The sequence below is a fragment of the Uranotaenia lowii genome, chromosome 2, assembly GCF_029784155.1.
Source record: "Uranotaenia lowii strain MFRU-FL chromosome 2, ASM2978415v1, whole genome shotgun sequence".
NCBI lineage: Eukaryota > Metazoa > Arthropoda > Insecta > Diptera > Culicidae > Uranotaenia > Uranotaenia lowii.
The window spans coordinates 188,430,839-188,454,531 of NC_073692.1; the positions used below are offsets into that span (position 1 = coordinate 188,430,839).

General features: G+C 36.8%; 3 protein-coding genes across 5 annotated transcripts in view; 1 reads left to right on the forward strand and 2 right to left on the reverse strand.

Moving 5' to 3' along the window:
• Positions 1 to 704: 704 nt before the first annotated feature.
• Positions 705 to 3,578, reverse strand: LOC129745189 (SUMO-activating enzyme subunit 2). Its single transcript, XM_055738114.1, has 5 exons — positions 3,421 to 3,578; positions 3,185 to 3,362; positions 2,624 to 2,778; positions 2,273 to 2,560; positions 705 to 2,209 (listed from the first exon to the last, which is right to left on the reverse strand). Exons 2-5 carry the CDS (start codon positions 3,326 to 3,328, stop codon positions 835 to 837), a joined length of 1,962 nt encoding a protein of 653 aa, XP_055594089.1. The 5' UTR covers positions 3,329 to 3,362; positions 3,421 to 3,578; the 3' UTR covers positions 705 to 834.
• A 411-nt stretch (positions 3,579 to 3,989) lies between these two features.
• LOC129745081 (gastrula zinc finger protein XlCGF8.2DB-like) overlaps positions 3,990 to 23,693 on the reverse strand; it is a 42,384-nt gene continuing 22,680 nt past the window's right edge. The window contains exons 1-3 of one of the 3 annotated variants that reach the window (XM_055737915.1): positions 5,468 to 8,641; positions 5,097 to 5,227; positions 3,990 to 5,030 (exon numbers count right to left, since the gene is read on the reverse strand). In XM_055737915.1, coding sequence (XP_055593890.1) covers positions 4,091 to 5,030; positions 5,097 to 5,227; positions 5,468 to 5,599 — 1,203 coding nt within the window. In that variant the 5' untranslated portion in view covers positions 5,600 to 8,641 and the 3' untranslated portion in view covers positions 3,990 to 4,090. Of the gene's footprint in view, positions 5,031 to 5,096; positions 5,228 to 5,467; positions 8,642 to 14,487; positions 15,391 to 23,693 lie in introns of those variants that run through there. The other 2 variants (XM_055737916.1, XM_055737917.1) reach the window with 2 other exon arrangements.
• LOC129745082 (RNA-binding protein 42) overlaps positions 5,741 to 23,693 on the forward strand; it is a 62,819-nt gene continuing 44,866 nt past the window's right edge. Inside the window, exons 1-4 of the mRNA XM_055737918.1 lie at positions 5,741 to 5,898; positions 5,958 to 6,360; positions 6,426 to 6,593; positions 6,681 to 6,936. Of these exons, the coding sequence (XP_055593893.1) occupies positions 5,858 to 5,898; positions 5,958 to 6,360; positions 6,426 to 6,593; positions 6,681 to 6,936 (868 nt within the window). The 5' untranslated portion in view covers positions 5,741 to 5,857. The remainder of the gene's footprint in view (positions 5,899 to 5,957; positions 6,361 to 6,425; positions 6,594 to 6,680; positions 6,937 to 23,693) is intronic.

The following is a 23,693-nucleotide window of genomic DNA, read 5'->3' on the forward strand; positions in this document are numbered from 1 at the left end:
CCCAACGAGCTTTCTCAGTTGAGTTTAAATTGTAAATTTGATTAGAGCACGCGCACCGGTAATTATCAAATGAAGTAAAAAAATTCGTATATTTTAAGATTTGAATCTATCTATGCAACAGATTTGATAATATTACACTGGATTCTTTTTTTAAACGATTCTTGTGTTCGTGCAAAAAAAAAAAAATCGTTTAAAAAAAATTCGAAACAACCGGGCAAAATTCATCGCTTATTTTGAGTAAAGTGGCCAACTTGCACTGTAAATCGATCATTCCCAACCAGGTAGACCATTCTGAGGTGATTTGAGTGAAATCGGGAAGCTCAAAGATTTGTTTTGGATTTTAAGCCACGGTTGTTCCGGAACTTCCGCAGAGTCTTTAAGTGACCATTCCGGCCGCTGACACTTATGTATCTCTCATACCATGCTCAAATTTCCATTGTCCAGTAGTATTTTTTTATATTTTGATTTCTGACACTTGACCATCCTAGTGACTTTCATGTCCACCAATAGTATTATATGTATCTATATTAGCCGGAAAGCGCCCTTAGCCGAAATGTTTTGTTTCACAAAAAATTAGTTCCGTATGGAACCATGCATAAATAAATTATTACAGTATACCGAAGTACGAAGTAAGATAGATGAGAGCTGATCCTCGTAGAGACAAGATGTTGGAATATTCAGATAAAATAATAATGTCAGGTAAAATCGATTAGGATTAGGATTCCCATTGAGATACATTTATTTTGACGTCGGTTGATTTTTATTATCACGTTTTCGTACTTTTGCAATAGTTAAGTTTTTAAAGACATTTTTGAAGAAATATACTTCCATAATTTAGTTGATGATAATGAGGTCGTCATCATCGTCTTGATCGTTAGTTACACGAGCTTTCTTGGTAGAAGAAGGTCCATCGGCATCATCGATTTTGCGTTTCTCGGCAACGGAAGAACTGCTTGGACCGGCTTCTTCTGTTTCGGTATTCGCGGCTTCGCTAGGCTTTTCTTCGCCGTCTTCCTCAATGATGCACATGTCATCATCATCATCCACCTGTGTGGTGCTCGAACCATTGGTAGACGATTTCGATTTTCCGTTCTGACCGGAAGTGGAAGGTCCAGCTTCTGCTTCTGTGGGTTTAGGTTCGTCTTCTTTCGGTTTGAGACTATCGGGATCGGCAACGATATCGAAACTGGCTTCATCTCTTGCCGGGTCTTTATGAATGATAGTGACGGTTAGTTCGTAGTTCTGCACAAAGTCATCGACCTTGAGTATGCAGCCGTCGATGATTTGTAGCTCTTCAAGTTTTTTATCGTTGTTGCAATCGGTTTCACCTTCTTCTGAGGAAATAACAATCGTTCCTTTACCATCGAGGATGACATCAGGGTTGAGCATGTTAAGAGCCTTGATTAGAATGTCATCGCGCAATTCTTTGACCGTTACGTTCTTCGTGTCTACTTTGAGAGTTACTTCCGGTTTAGCAGCACAAACGTAACATTTAGGATTCGGTGGATTCAAAGCTCTGTCCGGAACGAAAAGTTGATTGCGAGCGTTTGGGCGAAGGCGCATGTAAACGGATTGACATTTATCGAATTCTCCTTTCAGCACACGGAAAGCGTGCATAACTACAACTCCTGCCGTGATTGCGTTAGTTGTTGCAATAGCTGGAATGATGTTACCCGCCATTGATTTAACTTCGAAACGACTTTTACGTGGTATATTGAAGATTTGAGCCCGAATGTTGGCACAAGCAGCCACGAAATCCATGGCGTGTTTGTCGTCCTTGTCCCAAACCAAATGATCACCATCGGCCAGCTTACTAAATTCAACCTTCAGAGCGCCAATACTTTCAGCAAAAACCTTTGCAGATTCGGTCAAACTGAGAACCTTTTGATCACGAAGCACAGTATCGGAAGGTGCTGGTTCGCCATCCTCCTCCAAAGCATCCCACTTGGCAGGATTCGGTGGGGTACGACTTTTCCATAGATTGGACATACTCAAGAGATAGTTGATATCATCAAAGAACAGCTTATTGAAGATTTTCTCCGGATCGTAGCCACATTGATTGGCCCAAGTGCGTGTGTTGACACGCTCAACGTTGCCTTTCTCGTTAGCTTCAGCTGAAAGGGCATTTTCGCCTGCTTCTGCTCCAGCTTCTGGATCTGCGGTGTCCGGTGAAACATCCTCGTCCTCGTTACTCTCGCCAAACAATTGACTGCAGATGAAAAAATAATGATGATTTTATTTATGTTAAAAAACTTTAATATGTTGAACTAACTTGAACAAATGCTTAGCCCAGACGATGCAATGAATCGGTTCCGAAGGGGTATTCCGGATTGTACAACCTGGGAAAGTTTTCTGCGCTGCCTTCGGCGTACACTCGTAGCACTGTGTCATTCCTCGCTTGATCAGCTCAACCTGGCCATTGTATCCAGCTGTACCGGATTCAATCAAAGGAACATCAGCCGTTAAGCAGAGCCTGTTGACATGATTACGGGCGGCTCGATTGTCCAGGGCATTTAACACCAGCTGAAACTGCTGAAAGAAACTGACACCGTAGTTGGCACTGTAAAAAGATAGAAGTTATTTATTATTTGAAAAGCAACAATAATAGTAGGAAATTACTTACGTTGTAATACTGTCGTGATAGGCCTTAATTTTGACGTTCGGGTTGAAACTCAGGGCGCTTTCCCGTGCCACTTCGGCTTTTGACTTTCCGACGTGCTCCTTGTGGAACAAAAACTGGCGATTCAAGTTGCTGACATCGATGGTGTCCAAATCAATCTATTAAAATAAAGTTTAGTTATGTGAAAAATGTGATGGATCAAATGTGGAATTTTCAAAAATATGAAGACTTTAAAAATTTCATGAGGTTTTATCTGATTTACATTGTGTATCATACATAGTACATGATTGTGTATTTATTCTTCTTCTTTTTCTCTTAGTGGCGAGCAAAAAAGGGTTAACTGCCAAGTGTATTTGTTATAAATTGACGTTAAGGTTTTTCAGTGTTTAGGATGATGTTAAAAAAATCAAGATTTGAGAATGAAGGTGTTCCGAAGACAGGTAAATCAGGTAACAAAAAACATAAACGGCAACACTGTTACAGTGCATGCAAATTTGATTTGAGGTTAGGGTCAACGAGTTAAAAGAGAAACAAAAAAAAATGTACAATCAAAATAAAACTTACAATCTCAATATCTTGAAATCCAGACAGAACTAAGTTTTTTAAAATTTCGCATCCGATTCCACCGGCGCCAACAACCAGTATTTTTGAATTCGCTATCTTTGTCTGCAAAGTCGGTTCAAAAACTCCTGAAATTTGTGCCGCCATGTTTCAACCTGAATCAATTTTGCGTTGCGACTACCTGGAAGCAGAACTATATCATTTTTTTTTTCATCAATACCGGAATCGTTTAGACATACCTTACAAACTGGCGTAAACTAGAAAACTGCAAGGATGAATCACGGTATAAATATTCCAACTAACGATGCTTCTTCCGCGTTAAATTCGTAAAAACTGATCAGCACCCACCGAGTTGGCAAAAAATTCCAGACGCCGACGAAAGACCAGAAATGGCTTGCAAACAAAACACTTTTTGAAAAACTGTCACTTTATCCGTCAAATGACATGTCGTTTAAAAAGGCTATAATCTATACACGATACGTGACTTGATCTCAAATCTCTCCAATTGATTCAACTACATTAAGCCAAACACGCAATTGAGTAAAAGAACTTAACACTTCAATCCACGAGTTCACCCTTTCTATTTTTTGAGGAATGATTGACTCCAAAGGATTAGGAACAGTCGAGGGTTTTTTTTAAAGATTGATTTATTAAATCATTTTACTTAGGGGCCGTTCAGATACCACGTGGACAAAAAATGAGATTTTTGACACTCTTCTCCCCCTACGTGGACAAGCGTGGACATTTCCATACCCCCCCCCCCCCCCCCTAAGTTGTTCGCTTTGAGGATCAGAGGGTTTAAGTGACAAAATATGGATTTCGGGAAAACATTTTTTAAGTAAAAGTTTCTGAAAGATTTGCTATGTGAAATTATCTATTACATTAAAATTCATAAAACAAAAGGTTCATTTAAGTTCGAAAGCTGTCATCGACTACATCCATTACAACATGAATAGCCTGATGTTTCTGCAGCTGACCTTTCCGCATAAAAGCCTTGGCACATTCGGGGCATTTGAAAGGCTTCTGACCGGTGTGCTGTATCATGTGCCGTTTTTTATCCGTTGGGTACATGAATCGTTTGGCACACAAGTCACAGGAGTAGGGGCGTTCTTGGGTGTGTGTCCGAAGATGCAGCTTCAAATTCGCTTTAGCCTTGAACTTGCCGGGACATAAACTGCAGCTAAACGGGGTATCATCGTTATGTGCTACACTGTAATGATGCTTGAGATAGCCCTTCCTACTGAAATCCTTGCCACAGAAATTGCATACATGCTTGGTGTTATCTGATTTTTCGAAATGCAGCCTTCTATGAGACTGTAGATTTGATTTTGAGCCAAAACTGCGGCCACAATAGGAGCAGCAAAATGGTTTCTCTTTGGTGTGAATCCGTTCGTGATCCAATAGCACAACCTTGTTGCTGAATCTTTTACCACAAACCGAACACTGGAAGTGTTTCATCTGGTATATGTTTTTCTGATGCAGTTTGAGACCACGTGTTGAAGTGTAACGTTTATAGCATATTTCACACTCGAACGCACGTTCTTCACTGATGGTTTGCTGAGGCTTATGTATCAATTTGGAATGGGCAAGTAAATTATCTTTGCGGGGAAAAGACTCGCCGCAACCGCAGCACATCACAGGATCTCCGGAAACATCTTCTCTTTCTTCAATTATGTGCTCTGTTTCCATTCTTGGACTTTCGGAAAGCTCTTGCGGCAGTTCTTCCCTTAGGATAGAATCTGTGTTTTCATACTCCTGAACTGATGCTTCCAGGACATCTTCGTAGATAATTTTATAGTGAATTACGGGAACTTGCTCTATAGTCGAAGGATTTCTGTCTGTTTCCAATCTGGAATGTATATATTAATAGGTAATAGCCAAAATATAAATAAAGTTTTTAACAATTTCGTCTTACCTGTGCATTTTACAAATATTTTTAAGTTTTGAATCAGATTCTAAGCACAAACGCTTCAATTCAATTGCAGATTTCAAACCGGAGAAACATTTTCCGCAAGCAGCCTGAGGTAGATCATCGCTTGGTTGCAACTAAAATTATAAGGTAATTGGAATTTTGATTGATGCAAATCTTTTAATGCAGTTTTTAATTCTTTCTATATCACTTATACCTTAAGCAAATAAATCACTCAATAAGTAGGATATTATCAAGAAGTGTTTTCCTAAACCTTATAGTCAGGTTAATTGTAACTAACAGGCTGCGTTGAAATTGATAATCAATAAATTACAAATTACTTAACAGTGTTACAAAAGAGAAAAATAAATACTTACATCCAACTGGCAAAGGTTTTTAACCCAAACCACTATAGCATTGGAGGGTTCAGTTTCATTGAAGATGAAATGTTTTTCTTGTTGAGTTTGAAATGTTACCATGCATATCCGACACATATTAGATAAGTCCATTTTGAAATATCCAAGATTTTAAATACAATAATTTAAAAACGAATCATAGGCTTTAACTTCAGGTTCTGTTTTTTTTTAAATGTAAACAAAGCAAAACGTAGAAAAAAAAACTCATGCACCAAAAACTGTATTGGGTACACCATTACACAGTGTTGCTTTTAAATTTTTGAGAGTGAATCATTAAAAACAAAAACACCGAGTTAAGGAACGTTTCAAACATATTTTCTTGTATAAAATTCTCAATAATTATCTTTGAAAATGGTTTCAAAACGCAAAAACATGGAGGATGAAATGTCCAGGTAAAGTTGATCACGTTAAACAATTAGAGAAAATAAACTAATTAAAACCAAACTTCCAGGTTCGAAGCCGAAATATCAAAAGCGACAGCGTCGATTCCTTCCAGCGGCTCTTCTTCAAATCCGTTCATTCCGTCGCAGGTGCGCACCGTAATCGGTTCTCAAACCTACAACCAAGTGCAGCAAAAGCTGGCCACGCATCCAACCAGAATACCGCCACCTCCGGTTCCTCCTTTTTTGCCAACCTATAGCACTCTATCTGGAAGTCATGGGCAGCAGCATCATAGCCAGCAACAGCAACATCACGCTCCGGAGAAATCTTACTCCACGGAACCGACACCGGTTGTTGTGAGTAGCGCCCCGAAGCTCTACAATGCACGTCCGACAGTTGGTGCTCTACCAAAGGTTGAAAATACTCCCGGAAGCTCTATTGGACCAACTATGTCAGCCAACATGGTACAATCGGTGAGTGGCTTCGAAATACTCAAATTTAATAAAATATATTTTTAATATTTCTCTTGAATTTTCAGTACGATATTGCCAACATACAATTTGAAGTCACTTCTAAAATTAAGAAACAGAAAACGGAAAAATCTGGTCCCAATCCCATAGCGGAGGAAGCCATCAAGGCGGCTCGAGCTTCCTCAGCACTGCAATCGTTTGGTAACTCGGACCGGAAAGGCAAAAAAGATCGAAAGGTACTTTCTACTATTTTTACCAAACAATATTAGCATATTTTAAGCTTATCATATGACAAGTTACTAATACACTTTTAATCATTCCAGACGGTGCGTGTGGCTGGAGGACAAACCTGGGAGGATCAGTCGCTTAGTGATTGGCCCGATGATGATTTCCGCATTTTCTGCGGAGATCTTGGAAACGACGTCAACGATGAGCTGTTGACGCGTACCTTCAACAAGTTCCCATCCTTCCAACGTGCTAAGGTCATCCGGGACAAACGGACGAGTAAAAGCAAGGGCTATGGATTTGTCAGTTTTAAGGATCCGCAAGATTTCATCCGGGCGATGAAGGAGATGGACGGTGAGTTTAAACCCGAAACTTATCCTCGTTACATACTTTATTCAGGTTTTTTTCCTAGCTAAGATACAACTTTTTTTTTTAAATTACCACTGTGGTACAAGTTCATTTTCACGGTGGAACGTCGCGTCAAATCGGCCAAGAAAAACTGACCGAATTCAAACCAAATCTGGACCGATTTGAACTGTCAGGTCTTGTCGTCGACGCTGCTTTTTACCAGCAGGGAAACGGTCCGGAAATTCTGACGGGAATCTGACGTTTTTAAACTGACAAGCTTTCTTTTGGCAGTAATCGGTCTGATTGTCAGACGCGCTCCGATCCGGGTGACGACGTATTCGAGAAACCCATATGCAATTTATTTTCCGTGTTTACTTTTTAAAAACACCAGCACCAAGGCGGGTAAAGCTTCAGGTGTGTTCTTATACCAATGCACGGAATCGTCCATCTTGTGACAGGCGTGACAGGCAATCGTAATCGTAGGCATGGTAGGCGAACAATTCGCTGTCAAAAAGCGCACCGTCTCCACCCCTCACCAATGAGAAACTTTTGGTACCCCTTGCCTACTTTTCCTCAAGAGTGCCACCCTACTGGAGGCACTCTGACCAGCACCTACCAGCAGGGGTGTCAGGTGTCCTGATTTTTCAGGATTTGTCCTGATTTTCGAGAGGCCGTCCTGATTTTTCAAAAACGCTTGAATTGTCCTGATTTTTTTAAAATGACCCTTAAAATGTCCTGATTTGTCCTGTTTAAAAAAAAAATCATAACTATAACTAAACTTATTGTCAATGGTGAGGAAATCAAACAAATCTTTAATAAAATAGTTTAACCAGTTTAACCGATGATAATTTTTAGTTCAAATGATATTAAAGTCGTGTTTTTCGATAATTACTTCAGGCCATCCAAGGTTCTTATCGCTTTAGTTGCATAACTTGAGGCATCTTCAGCACCTGTATTTCGCCTTTAGTTATGCAATCTAAGCAGAACTGCATGTTATTTTCATCAATTTAGTGGTGTCCTGATAAATCCTGATTTTTTCCATCGCTGTGTCCTGATTTTTGTCAAAACCACCTGGCACCCCTGCCTACCAGCACCCCATGAGCTAGATGTAGAGGTGTGGATGAACTCGGTTTGCCGTGGTATAGGTGATCGAAAAAACGTAAACATTGTGTGTATTACAGTGATTACGTCATAACATCATCGGGGCTGCAGTGCGTAATACAGTTTACAAGAAAAGTTGTCAAAATAACATGATTAAAGTACTATAATACTGAAAATAGTGAACGCTCGTATAGAGGTGAAACATATATCCTTGTTGAGTGAATTTGCCATCTCAAAATGAGTATTGAATGGCTTTTTTCAGCGTGATTCGGTTGTTACAGAACGCGTTTTTTACCGTGGATTGTTCCGTCGTCGTGGAAAGTTGAAATTGTAATCGAGGGCGATGACTTCAACTGATCCCCAAGTTTGCATTTCTCTGTAGAAGTTCTTCGACCACTTGGTTCCGGTTCCTCACTTTAGCTCTGATGGATCGAGCAGACTCAGTTGGAGGGCAACGAATGGATGGCAAAGCTGAGAGAAAAAACGAAACATAAAGAATATTGCGATAATGGCCTAAGTTAGAAATACTTACCAGATTTAATAAGAACCCTCCTTGCGTTTTCCATATACACATTGACAAACTCCGTCAATTCGAAATGCTGGGAGCACACGTTTATGCCGGATCCATCCTTACGGCCACAGAACGCGAGCAATTTTTTGCGTACCGCGAGTTCCTTTGGTAGCTGATGAAAACTCACTGCTCTATTTTGCTTCTTAGCGTCGACCTGCGAAATTTTGCAGGATTTTATGCAGCACTTGGTCATTTTTTCATTAAACAAAAGTTATCTAAATCAAAAACTCTTCCGTAATTGCAACCCAAACAACTCTTATGACGTCATTGATGCGAATCAGACCGCATTGCACGCACACCAATCTATTTGTGACAGCATCAAAATATCTCCGCACCTTATGTAAAGCTCATGGACCAGCACCAGTGCCAGCAGTGATGTCAGTTGAATAATTATTTTTTTCAATGCTAAAAGACATTTATGTCTATCCATTAGCTAAAAACCCTTTGCCTAATCTATATGAATGTCTGTCTGTCTGTTCTCTAGAGACTCGAAAATTACTGAACCGATTTACATGAAACTTGGCAGGTGGGGTTATAATAGGTCGGAGAAGGTTCCTCTTTCACAGGTAAGGAGTAGGAGGCTCCCCAACCAAAAGACAAAGTTTTGCATAACTCGAGAACTGATAAAGCGTACCAAATTTGGCGTTGGAGATATTTAGATACGAGGAATATTTCTGTGATTATTTAGGATAAGAAGGGATGTATGGGATGATATTAGGGTAGGAGAAATGTTTCAATAAATATTTGGCAACCATCCCTTCTTCCACTGGGGAGATAGAACGAGGGGAGGGGGGATCCCTTACATTTTTTTGCATAATTGGAGAATTTATCGAGCAAATGAATGTTATTGCATGCAAGCTATCATGCCATTTATTTCAATTTATTTGTTTTTCTTATTATTTTTTAATATCCCCCCCTCGCGATGTTCCAACTCCGAGTGACAAAAGAAACATTCGAAATTTGTTCCGGCCTAAATGTTTCAATGATCACTTGGAACCCCTCCCTCCTTCCAATGGGAAAATAGGAGAGGGGGGGTTTAAACAATTTTTAGTATAACTGTAGAACAAATCGAGCAAATGGAGCCAAATTTTGCATGGGATGGTATTTGGGTATGATAAATGTTTCCCTTTGGTTATCTTTGGTATCCCTTTACCCTTCCAGTGGGGAGATGGGGAGAGGGAGATAGACTCCTGTAAAATTTTTCACATATTTGGGAAACTATTCAAGCAAGTGGAATATGAGGAATATTTCTATGATTATTTGAGACCCCTCTCTGCTTCTATTGGAAGATAGGTTCGCACAGCTCGAGAACTTATCTGAGAAATAAAGGGTTTTTGGGTACGGAAAAATGAGTATGATTATTAGAAACGCCTTCTTCAAGTGGTGGATGGGAAGGAGAAAGGTGGCAAAAATAGAGCACTTATCAATCAAAAGGGACCATCTTGAACAAACAAGGAGGTTTGTGTACGAATAATTTCGGATTCTCCCTTTTTTCAGGGCGGGGTAGGAAAGGAGAAAAGTTTTTTTTTCATATTCTATTTGGCATAATTCGGAGCTTATCAAACAAATCGAGCCAAATGTGGCATGTGATGTTGTTTAGGTAACAATAATGTTTTTATGAAAGTTAGTGAGCTCTCCCCAGTTTAAAAAAGGGTGAGGGTGGAGAAAATTTCAGATCTTGAAAAACAAATTTAAGGATCAAGTTTCACTAAATAAGATGAAATCATCTCCGGCAACAGTTCTCATTTTGAAATGGTTATTTCTGATTTATGCTGAAATTGATTAAAATGATACTTATAACATTTTTTTAATAGTTTTTAAAAATTCCATATGGTTTTAGAAGGTGTTGCAAAGCACACCGCGTCAGCTAGTAAGAAACATAAAGTTACCAGTCTTCGACAAAGTGGTTCAGCAGAAAAACTTCTTCTAATGAATTTATAAATTGGCACAAAATCCATTGACAGGCTTGCTTTTACAGGTGATACAAAAATAATGATGATTTTTTAGAATAAAATGTTCAATTTTTCCATACAAACATAGGAGTTCAAATTGTTCATGTAAGCGTTATTTAAAAAATCTGCAGAAAACATGGATAAGTTTTGAACCAACGTTGTCAATATGTTCGACCGCCCGACTCATTAACATTGATTAACACCCCCTTGTTAGCCCATTCTTGAAGCCCAATAACATTTTTATCTTTACTCTAATCAAAAGGCAGTCTTCGGATGGAATATTTGTCATAGTGTAGGCTTTAAGAAAAACCGTATTCAAAAGAAATCAGTTGAAGGGAACTAAAGTTATTGATGAAAAAATGGTTTTTCATGTTCCTCCCGAACAAAATGTCTCAAATTCCCATACAACCGTTAGGCTCGTTGAGCGACCCCTCCCCGTGGTCCGATCTGGCCCAAATTTGGCATGAGATATTGCTGTAGGCCTAGGATCAGTTTTAGTTTTAGCCTGCAGCGCATAACATTTCACAGGTTTTGAATTTCCCATACAAATTTTGGGCAGTCTAATGCGCATTAAGCCCTCTTTTCTCCTAAATTGGTTGACCTCTAGAATGATAACAGTTCAGAAATGTCCGGAAAGGCTATTTCACGTCACGGTGGAATGTGTCATTTGGGCAAAATTTCTGGATTTACTTTCTTAAATATATTTATCATATTTTTGTCAAGCATTGCACCACCAATATAAAATAGAACCGGTATGAAATTGCCTTTCTTATGCATGAAGTTTTATTGCCAAAACCTTACATATTAAAAACCCAGCGCATTGCCGAATTTAGGTGTAAGAATAGTCTCAGAAAATGCAAGTTGGTAAAAAGTTCGAAAAACAACTGCATCTTTGAATACTCGTCATAAATTCTGTGTCTCGTTTTTTTTAAATCTAAAGACGTCAAAATGTGACAACTTACGTCTACTTTCCATTTCGGTGTATTGAATTTTTCTACTATGACAGGAACAGCTTTGGCGGTTGATTCATTGAAAAGTACTTAATAGCTGGTCTATACAGCCTTTTTTCTGAAGCATGTTTAAAAAAAATTCTTAGATTTTGATAACGTTCAAATTAATAATTTTACCTCAGTATTCTCTGAAAATATATTTGTGTCACGTTACAAGCTTTCCAAAACTATAGATTTTGTAGAAAGGGGTTGAAAACAAGAGAGTTTTAGAAAAAAAGGGTGTTCGGATAAAAAAGTAGTCAACTTAAATTCGCCTTGTTTTTTCTAATCATTCATATAAAAAACCTAAACACCCCTCATTTTGTTGGTGTGTGTGTAGAATGATGCTTCTATTTGAATTTCGACATTATGTCTTTAGTTTTCAAAATGGCGTCCAGGCAAGAGGAGTTACGAATCAAAATTTTGTACATGCGTAGTGAAAATCCAAACCCAAAGGAATAAAATGTTCGGGGAACGTATTTTGATAACTAGGAAGCTGGGATCTGGGGGAAATCGAAATCAGGGAGCCGCAGTGACAAACAGAGGAGTTGCTGGCACTTTCAAGCGAAACTCCAATCTCTCCGTTTGAGATGTCGCCAATAAGTTGGAAATATCGTCTACCTACAACCATGCATGCTGCTTAAAACGATCCGGAATATCGACTTATAAAAAGGTAGTGATTGCTAATCGCAATGAAAAGCAAAATTTTACGGCAAAAACAAAATCTCGGAAGCGGTATACGACATTGTTGACAAAGTTTGATTGCGTGATAATGGACGACGAAACTCACGCCAAGGTAGACTTCACACAGCTTCCGGGGCAAGAGTTTTATACAGTAACCGGATGAGGAAAGGTGGCAGACATTTTAAAGTATATTAAACTAGCGAAATTTGCCAAGAAATATATCATTTGGGAAGCTATCTGTATCTGTGGTTTAAAAAGCGACATTTTCGTTGCAGCCGGGAAAGTCAATCTAGAAATTTACGTAAAAGAATGTCTTTAAAAGCGTTTTCTGCCTTTCCTGAAAAAAAACATGACTTGTTTGTGCTGTTTTGGCTGGATTTGGCATCCTGCCATTATGAAAATCGGCCATAGAGTGGTATGCCGCTAACAACATTCAGGTTTTCCCCCCCAACACACCAGCACTTCTGCCAATCGAGAAATATTGGACGATAGTTAAGCAAAACCGTAAGAAGTCCCAAAAATCTGTAAGCAGCGAGAAGCAGTTCAACGTAAACTGGCGTTCTCTCCAAAGAAAGTGGACACGGTTACTCTACAAAATCTGATGGCAGGCGTCAAACAAAAGTCTCGCCAATTTGAACTAAGTTGACCGGAATCTTAACTGAGTATTATTCCGTCTTTTATACATATTGAACTTCGAAAAGAAAGATTTTTTTATTTTATTAATAAACAAATAATCGAATTACACGCAATTTAGTTTGACCACTTTTGGATTCGAACACCCTTTATGTACAAGGTGTCGATATGTTTAGTGTTAAACAAGAACCTGCAAATTGCATTGGTGGGAAACCTAAAGCTTATAACCAAAATATACTTATATACTAATGATCTTAGTTTTGTCATGCTCATTCACATAGAGAAGGAATTTTCCATGATATATCAAAAAGTTTCACAAACGCAACCAATTTACGAATCATAACTTGTGGGGTACCATGGGCTACATAATGTGGGGTATCATGGGCCATCTATATTTGGGTGGTACATTCATTACATAAAATACATTTTTCTATCTTTTAAGTTTTCTTATTACAAATCAAGAGGTATGAAAAATATTCCGTCAATTTTATTCAATGCGATAGAGACGAACATAAATTGACGAATATTGCCAAAAAGTTCGCGAGCCAGGTTTTTGAAACTATTCGATCATACATAACTATCTTTTTTTATTTACTTTAAAATAATTAAATCAATTAAGAAGTTTTGATCATTTTGGATTCGGTGGCCCTCAATTCCCCGTCGTTTTTCAAAATCCAAAAAAATAAGAAAATACTTTTTTTAAAGCAGTCAGAACTTGGGGAAATAAGTTTATAAAAAATAAAAAAAAAATCCTTATTATGCGTTAGATATGTAGAAAACCATGCCATTAATCTTTTTCATTTTATCTTTTATGTAACAAATAAATGAAAAAAAAAAATTCTATAACAAAGAAGTAATGGAGCAAAGAAAAATGTGGCCCATGATACCCCGCGCTCCCTTGCTTAATTTGAAGTTAATTTAAGCTGCATTTCGAATGATAATTGAGAACCATGCTCAGTTTTGAGATAGGTAAATATAATCAGCACTATCGAAGGTGCAAAAAAGTTCCTCAGAGACAAAAACTTCACTTGCGATTTTTTTCAAATGCACGTAAGGCATCAATGTGATATTGGAATATAAATCGCACGTATGTACCTGAAGTCCCCTTTTCAACTTTTAAATCACCTCTATTCGAATATTTTCAATTCGAAATTTTGTAATTTTTTTAAAAGTAATAATGATTTTGAACCAAACACGACACTTGAATTTACTCATATCACTCAAGACCAAATTTGTAGAATCAGCATAGCGACCATCGGTACTCCCTCGTATAGATTTCTCCATTGTTAAGGCTTCTGCAGCGGAATAAAAATATAATTGGTGTGATAATCATACGGATTATCCTCGAAAAAAGTGAATTTAACAAAAACCGGACGGAAACAATTTGAATTTTCACATTTTCATACTTCTGAACCAAAAATAAATCTTCAAATGCAACAAAGAAATTCACGATACACAAGTGCTTCCAAATTGTGTCACATGGAGCTTTTTCGGATATTATCTTTTGCTCGATGAAGAAAAAAAAATCAACGCATATGTAGGTGTTTTGCAGTAAATCGATCCCCTCGAAATAAATAAAACAATAATGACATGGCCTGGAAGAAATACGAAAGCATACGCACAAACATACTTTTTTACAATCTATTTTAATGACATCCATATCTTGTTTCAACAGATTCAGGATTATTGGATCAAAATAAAAAAAAAACAACTTTTGACACCATAATAATTTTATATGTATTCACATCTAGATGTTCGATATAAGTTAACGGGAACGGATGATTTTTTTTCTTAGATATTATATTACATATTTAAATACAGGAATAGTTCTAATAGTCGGAAATAAATAACTCTTCTATAGTAGTGTAACGGAAAACGGCAATCATGCTTCTCAGCTTGCTGGGCGATATGTGCCGGAGATGTTTTTCTTTCTCACCAGCCTTACTTTTTATCCCATCGGTCCCCAGCCGTAGGAAACGAAAAGCTGGGGAACGTTGTACTGACGCCTGGGCGAACTTGGCTTCGATGGCAAATAAACACCGCCACTGCTGGCATCGGCATATTCGTCCTCCCGATTGAATCCAGAGGCAGATGCAGATGCAGATGCACCGTATTCGCTTTGACGAGCATTTGCCAGCGGCTCATCGGCGTATCGCGTACCATAGGGAAGAGTTCTTGGCTGATCCACGTATCCTCCAACTCCACTGCCCAGCGATGGTTCGTCCAGAAAGCGTCTGTCCGTCGACTGTTGTTGCTGTTTGCGAACTTTCTGCTGCTGCTTCTGCGTTTGGGCGTACGCTTTTTGCGCCTTGGTGTAGTGATTAAGGTAGAACATCGTAAATGGCATCCCCGAAGCGCCCCAACCCCGGGACATGAAGAGATCCTTTTTCATCACCGATTCCGGAAAGCTGTCGCTGCTACCATTAACGCTGGCATTTGCTGTGTTTCTGTCCAGCGGCTTTGACGGCGGTTGGCCTCGTGAGCTGGCAAGTAGCATCGCCAAGCACAAGCAAATCGACGAAAGTTTACCCTGGAATGATGAATGTGTAGAAACGAGATAATTCGATTATTGTTGTGTGTTTCCCCGATGATGATGATGAACACATTTAAACTTTCAAACCAATTGAAAATTGGTTCGTTAGAATTGGTCGTCTTGACGGTTTATAAATAAACAGGACCGTTTACAATTTTTATCTGACGAAATTAAACATTTGTACAAGATGTGTGAACAAAAAAGCAGTAAATCTTCGAAAAATAAGACTATCACCAAAATTGTTATATCTCTTCAATTAAGCTAAGAGGTGAAGTGTATTAAAACTGTTTTCGCGAAAACGCGCTTAAAATTCTTCTTTTTTCTTCCTCATCACAATTTTTTTTGAAAAATTGTAATTTCGGTTGACCAAAAAAAAAGGAAAGATTTCTATAATATCATAAAACTCATTTGCTATTTCCTTCAAATTTGCTAAAAATACTAAATTTTGAACAATGGGATGCAAAAGTGATACGTGGAAGTTACCCCGCTTTGAGATGCCTAGAATAAGTACTTCTCAAAAAATATTCTTATTTGATTGTGCCAATTTATAAATACTCTAAAGGAAAATTTCCGCTGAAAAACTTTGTCGAAGATCTTAGCTTCGTATCTCGCTATTCAAAAAAAAATTATTAGCTGTTTTTAAACTGTGACCCAGAGATGAGTCTTGACTCAAACATTCAGTCAGCGAAACTTTTTTGTAGAGAAATGAATCCAACTGTAAGTTGAAATTTCAGGGACTAGACAAGATGAAAATTAATGTTGAAAAACATGCGAAAAAAATTCGCCTTGTCTCCCGGTAGGACTTGAACCCACATCTTGCGCCTCTCCGGGGCCCATGTATTAACATTCTACTACAGGAGACAATCTGACGTATGAAAGTTATACTGGTCGAGTGTCGATGTCTATCGGAATGAAGGGAATTGTTTTCTCATGTGATCATCATCATTTTCGTAGTCATTTCTATTCCCATCACTTCCGGTAGTTGGACTCAAATTTGTAGTAGATCCTGTTAATACATGGGCCCCGGAAAGGCGCAAGATGTGGGTTCAAGTCCTACCGGGAGACAAGGCGAATTTTTTTCGCATGTTTTTCAACATTAATTTTCATCTTGTCTAGTCCCTGAAATTTCAACTTACAGTTGGATTAATTTCTCTACATCATTAGCTGTTTAATAGGTCTTTTGGCATTGAAAAACACAATAAACATCACAGCTGGTTCGAGCCGTTTCAAATAAAGGAATTGTAAAAAATCACTGCTGGTGCCTCGCGAGGAATTACATGAAAAGTACTCATGACACATTCCACCGTGACGTGAAATCGCTTCAACGGACTTTACGGAACTGTTATCATTCTAGAAGTCTATACCAATTTACTTGAAAATGAAATAAAAATATAGAAGCAAACGGTCGCAAATAGAATTTCCCTCAAAATGAATATAATTGGGTCATTAAAAAGTTTAAGTTGTTTGTGTTGAAATCGATTACTCTTGTGACGTGAATTCACCCTAGAATTGACTTCAGTGCATACCACTTCGATCGCTGTTCTTTCTTTGGGAATAGGATATTGGTGTTTTCAATTATGTTGTAGAGAAAACAATTACCCACAATTCGATGTTCATAGCTTCTTAATTGAACAACAACGAACAAAGTTATGCCTCTTTAAAGTTGTGACGTGAATTCATTCAGTTAAAACAAAAGTTAGTTATTCTGATAAATTCATTAGAGCCTTCAAATTTTATGTACACTTTTAAAAGTGATATTTTGTTATTCCGACTTGTACAATCGTACATTTTCAGTACCTTTTCCTTATTTTGACTGGCATTTGAATAGCAACATATTGAGGAATCATACGTTAAAATTACTACTGTTTCTCACAGTCTTTATTTATAGATTCACCAAAATTTTTTTTTTCATTTTTTTTCAATATTTTTGTTTTCTATTTGAAAATAATGAACAAATTAAAAAATTAACTAAACTATGTTCGATTTGTAACAACCCAACCATCTGGAAAAAATTTGTGACGTGAATTCACTCATTCGCGCTGTTGTAACTCAGCTGGATTCATACCAAAAAAACACCTTTTACTGCCACTGGAAGCTATTAATTGAGTCCTGAATTGCGCAAAGTGTTTTGATTTGTACGGGAAATAAAAATTTCCATTCAAAATCACCATAGATTTTTGAATTTTTTTTGGTTCCTGCAATACATTTCTTTTTTTTTTGTTTCGATTATAGTCGTTGCAGTTGGCGGATCGTTATTGAAAAACTTTTCCAATACATTTCATATGAACAAAAACCCAACCTTACCCCAGAAATGATAATCGATGTCATACCAAAAATTGAAAAAAAAAAATTATTGTTTTTGATTGCTAATTTGAAAACTTTTTAATCATAGGCGTGAAAAAAAATAAAATAAAAATCGCAATGACCTGCTTTGCATAGCCAATGAGTTTATTGATTTATGTAACCGAAAACACGCCATGAAATGATTGAAAGCTCCAGCAAGCAAAGCCTGCAATTTTACAATACTTTTCAATGGATTCCGATTTGAAAAAAAATTGGTTATAACTTTTTTTGTCATGAAATACTTTGCTTCTTCTCATGTTGACGAAAAATGAAGTTTGAGAGAAGGTAAAATCAATATCTTATCAAAGACAAACTTCATTTCAAGCTTATTTGAATTTCCTGGATGATTTCATATACAAAAATTACTTCCTTCATACAAATTTCCATACAAAATTGAACACGTTCATTGATAACATGCAACTGAAAAATAAAAATTAGATTGTCTTTTAATATGACATGTTTTTTTTGCTTAATAAGTGAATATTTAAGTTTAACTATTGATTTTTAGTAATTTCTGTGCTCTAATTAACTGTTTTCCTCTCGAATTCTTCATATTTTATGCACTCAATAATTCAACCTTATTCAAAGACACTTCTCACTTCCATAAATATTTTTTTCTTTCTTGAAATATTAAAATTGAAGTTTTAAGATTATTGAACTAGCTGAAAAACATATCTTATGTATTAAAAAAGTCAGGCAACTTACAATGTCTGAAAAGTGTCAAAGTCACTTAAAAAGTTTTGGCATTGAGGGACTACTTTTTTATAAGATTTATTTTTAAATACTTTATCCCGACCATTCGGCATTCACTCTACATTTTATGCATAGAATCTAAAGATTGTTCTACAAAAAATCCGGTTTTTCAAATTTCGAGACGACAAATCTTATAGAACTACAGTTGCGTTCAAAAAAGAATGAAATCGGATGAAGCTGCGCACCCACTTTCAACTTTGACAAGCTGCCATTTCTCTCTCGGTTGAGATTTTTTCATGAAAATTTCACACAATCTATTTAAACTATTCAACTAACACTATACGAAATTTGAAGTATTTTCAATGACGGGAAACAAAAATAGAGCTATTTCCGTAGAAAAGGGAAATTTGGAATTGTTTCACTAAACTTGCTGTATCTTTGACAATTTTCATTGAAAAATTTTGAAATTTGGTCCAAAGATGTAAAAATGTTTGATCTAATACCAGGCCAAATTTCGTCAAAATCGATGAACGTGATCAAAAATGGTGCCGGGTAGAAAATCAGGTTAATAATCGCCCAACATACGATTTCATTCATTTTTGGACGGATGTTTGTATGGAAGACATCGTAATCTATGAATTCTTGGTTGTTCCTTTAACAAAATCAAAATTTATCACAAAGACTGTTGTAGTCGAAGGTTGGAAGACGTGAAATATTACTTATCATTACAGTCACAGTTTTTCAGCCGGGAAATTGTTGGGAAAGATTTCAATGTGAAATAAATGTTTCTTGAAGATTGATGAAATGCTACAATATAAAATCACATCTTCTTTATAGGGGTAAAGGTGGGCAAAACAAATCGCTTTTCACCTGTAAAAAGGCATTTAAAAAAAATATTAAATACATTACAGCTCATTCTATGGAATTTCAATGGCACAGAATTTTATGTTCGTAGGACACGTAAAGAAAAAAAACTCAATAATGCCAAGGCAAATAAGGTCAAATAACACTTAACTCAGATAGCTCCGGTTAAATACAGCGGCAGATTCGAGTTTCTAAGGGAATTTCACGTGTGATAAATGCTATTCCAGACTTTCAAACCGGTGGCTTGATGTTTTTTAAGATTTTGGGTCTGAATTTTCTCATTGTGCATTGGACGGTTTATATGAAAAATCTCCCCCCCCCCCCGCTTCTGTAACAAATATTAGCCTCTGACCACATGGTGCCTGAGCCTCAAGAAGGTTTTTAAAATGTGCAACCATTGGAAAAAATCAAACAACGTTAAGCACGACATAAAATTTGTTTATGCAACTGTCTGTGCCCAAAGACAAGCTGTTTTAAATGTTTTTTTTTTAATTTGTATGTCTCGTTTTTGGAACACTTCAACTTTTGCATCTTGTTGGCCAATCCTGTATGAATGCATTCGACAAAAAATCGAGTTAATTCGGTTGAAATGGCTTAAATACAGCATAAAAACCAAAATCATGTGCTTAGCTGTGCAACGATTTTTAAATCACGCTATCAAGCTTAAATTAAAGAAAAACCTTAACCTATCGTTTTGAGATGGATTCTTGTTCACGATCGTGAAGTTTTACAAAAAAAAAAAAAAAATAAAAATTAAAATCATACCAGCATTCAATGCTGTGCTTTTCTTAAACTTCTTCAGAATCATCTTTTGAACAATATGTGGTTTGACATGGAGTTAACCAAATATTGTCTCGATTTCGTGTAGAAAATTTTAAATTGAAATGCCTGGATTTAGTAAGGTTTTTAAAAATAATTGCTCAGATTTGGATAGTTATGTTCCGGAAAAATCTGGAGTGTTTACTAACCGTGAATTTCCATTGTCCAGTCTAGTCCATTGTTTTAAAATTTGAAGAAATGACGTACAATATCGTCAAAAAAAATTAAAAAACCCGTGAAGCAACACACTTTCTTATAACTTTGACAAGCTGCCATTTCTTCTCCGGTTGATACTTTTTGATGTAATTTTCACACAATCGAAATCAACTGTTTACCTAGCACTTCACAAATTTTAAGACTGGAAGTAAAGGTGCATCACTTTGCAAATGCTGTAGAAAATCACTCATTAAGTATTTTTACTTGAAAATTTGCACAAAAAAGCTGAAAGTATGTAGTTTACAAGGGATTTGTTATTTTTTCTGTAATTCGAAAATTAAAAATAAAACCGATCCAATCAAAGAGCAAAGAGGGAAATTTATTTTGAGTTTTTCTTGTGTTCAGAAAAATACTCAATCCTTTAACCCTAATCCGCTCTGGAGAGTCAATGTGACTTTATTGACAGTTTGGCGGCTTGTAACTTTATCCGGGTGTTTCCAAAAAAAAAATCTTTAATTTTGCATCATTACTTTTTTTTAATGGACATTCCGTGTTTCGTATTTTGAAATCTAAAAATGCAAAAATGTGCCAAATAACGTCAATTTAGCAATCCTCTTTTAAAAATTTACCTGGTGTGACTGAAACAATCTTGATGATTCATTGATTGAAAAGTATGATTTTTACACCTTTTTTTCATTTTTTGTGTTCGTGATCTTAAAAAATTTCAAAAAAAAAATCCTTATGTGCAACGTATAACTTCTAACTTCAGCTGTCTTGGACACTAAGTGATTTTTTTTCGAGCATTCTAGCTGATCTACAGTCTTTTTTCCGAAGCATGTTTATCGGATTTTTTTTACTTATACCGTATTTGTTTTCACCACCCGAAAGTGTTGCACCTTCCAAGCTGAAAACGAGCATGAATCGAGTTTTGCACCCACCTTTGTTGGTGTACGTGAAATCGGCAGTGTCAACAGAAAACATCAAGCTGTCAAAAATCCATTACAGCTGGTATTTGTTTTCGTTTGATTTCGAAAATTGAAACCAATTTACTTTAGTTGATCATTGTCTAGTAAATAATATGAAAATTTTAACATGAATTTATGTATTATGTTGAATTGTGAAGATTTCAGATTTATTTTGCTTGGTAGATTCGCCTCTGACTCTGATGATAACTGCAATACCGGCTGATTCTGGGCGGTCTATGTTTGCTGCTGCTAGACTGCAGATACCCCAGCTTGAAGGTTCCGGTATTTTGAACGTTTATTCCTCGCAAATCTCATCTTCGTTCGAGTACCTATTTCCGTTTCCAGATTACAAAAGAAAAATTCTTGGAAGTCAAATGGGCGAACTTAGATCGCGGAAGTCGGGGGAGAAAATTTTGCTAACAGACCGAAACGAACGAAATTCAAGCTCCCATACGAGTGTAGTCTCGAACTAACGTTTTTGAAGGGCAACGGGTGGGAATCCGGGACTTGGCGCAACCGAGCATCGTCACCCTAAGGCACAGCTCGAAGCAGAGTAGCTTCGATGCAGCTGAACGATTCTTGCTGTGGAGACCAACTTATAGGACCCTCCCGAACAAGAAAACTTTTCGGTTTGGGCGATTCCACCAGATCTTTGGGTTGGCCTTTTTGCACTCGGATTTGCTGCTCTTTTTCGTCATCGCCTGGAACCGATTGCAGCAAGCCTTCTGGGCACATTTCTTCTTGGAAGCGTTGTTTGCTTTGGAACGTGCCATCCAGGTGAAATTCTCCGCCTCTGTTGGAAACGGCACTGGTATTGAATCCGGAACAAGTTTCCGTTCTTCGGGATAATAAAGAGAAAAAAAACAGCTCGAACGCAATTTTTGCGGTATAGAAATAAACCAACCAGCTGATATTTGTTTACATCGGGAAGCACGTGCTGTCAAAATTCATGATAGTATTGGTGAGAGCGCAAGCAACACCGAATATTTTCAGAGTGTTCCACCGTCCACTTTATGGTGCACTACCAGTGGCACGGTGCCCCCCTGGACCGTTATTATAAAAAAAAAGTGACCATCAAAACCAAGTATAGGGCTCGATTTCTTAGGTAATTCTACACGTCTGGGCAAATTTTTAAAAAAATCCCTAGTCGAATTTTTGAGAAATCTTGATTTGAAGTTTTTAGGTCAAAAAAACCAATCTTTATATATATACTAGCAGACCCGGTAAACTTCGTCTTACCATGTTTAACTTGGCGTCTCGCTTTTATGAACATGTCCTAGTTTTTTTTTGCATATCCCTCTTTTCCGTTTACTCGAATTGTCACGCTTAATTCTATCGGAATCAAACCTAAAAATTTTAACTCAATTCTACGGGTATGTACATAGATTATCAAAACATTACCATCTTACAGGATAAATTTTCTTTCACTTTTCTTTGATTCGGATGCTTTGAATATTGCCGGATGGTGTCAGATATCAGCTTCCCGTTGAAAAATTGTGTTTTTCAGCACTCAACGTGACCATCAAACTTGGCAAACTTGCTTAAAAATACCACTCTTTGTAACTTGTTCCATAAATAACTTTATGTTGATAATATCTATGTTTCATTTATTGAATACCATTTAGTTGATTTACTCCACTTTGCTCGAGTTCACATTAAGGTTTAAATCGAAATCAAAAGTTTCTCATTAATTGGAATTTATTGCATATGAAACTTTATGGAAAAAGAATTTTGAATATCGGGACCATTTTAGGAGTATTTGCCCAATATTATGCCTAACGCAGTACTTTCAGCTCCTGAGTTTATTCGGATGGTAAATTCTTTAGAACTGAAGAAATAAAAAAAAAATTAGAGAAGATTTTTCACTAACTATTTTCAAGCAGCTTTTTGTTCACTACTTTCACCCTTGGAAGCAGTGGTAATTAAATAGTATCCATATGTTCATCAAAACCATGTCAAAAAAAAAGTTCACCGTTTTATTATTTATTTCAGCAAAAAATGCTAATTAAATTCCTTTGAACATTTATTCAATTAATGAAAAAAAAAAAACGATCGGTTTTGAAAGGAGGAAAAATATGTTAAGATTTTTTTATATTCAACCGAATTACAGCAATTTTATTTGCATTTTTATCCTAAGTGACATATCTGCCAATTTAAACCATTGTTTTTTTTTAAGATTCTAACTGAAGCATTGAGGTTTTTAAAAATTAAATAGATCAAAAAGAGCTAATCTGTTAAGGCTACAATGATTCCATAAGTTCATTCGTTTTTTCTGGAAGTTTTCATGTAAATATACCTCGAAACCTTTTAAAAACATATAAGTGTCTTTCGGCTATGATCACAGTTCAACTTTCAAATTCTTTCAATAAGAAATATCTAAGTAAAGGTACATTTGTCCCATTTACTGATGCAAGTGGAAACACTTTATTCTTTTTCAGATGCGTCAGTGTAAAGACTTCA

Bases quoted from the DNA above. Each gene is read 5' to 3' on its own strand.
- LOC129745189 (XM_055738114.1), bottom strand. From the start codon at position 3,328: ATGGCGGCACAAATTTCAGGAGTTTTTGAACCGACTTTGCAGACAAAG. The intron at 2,779-3,184 runs GTAAGTTTTATT...TTATTTTAATAG, and splicing joins GATTTCAAGATATTGAGATT to ATTGATTTGGACACCATCGA. The intron at 2,210-2,272 runs GTTAGTTCAACA...TTTCATCTGCAG, and splicing joins TGGGCTAAGCATTTGTTCAA to TCAATTGTTTGGCGAGAGTA.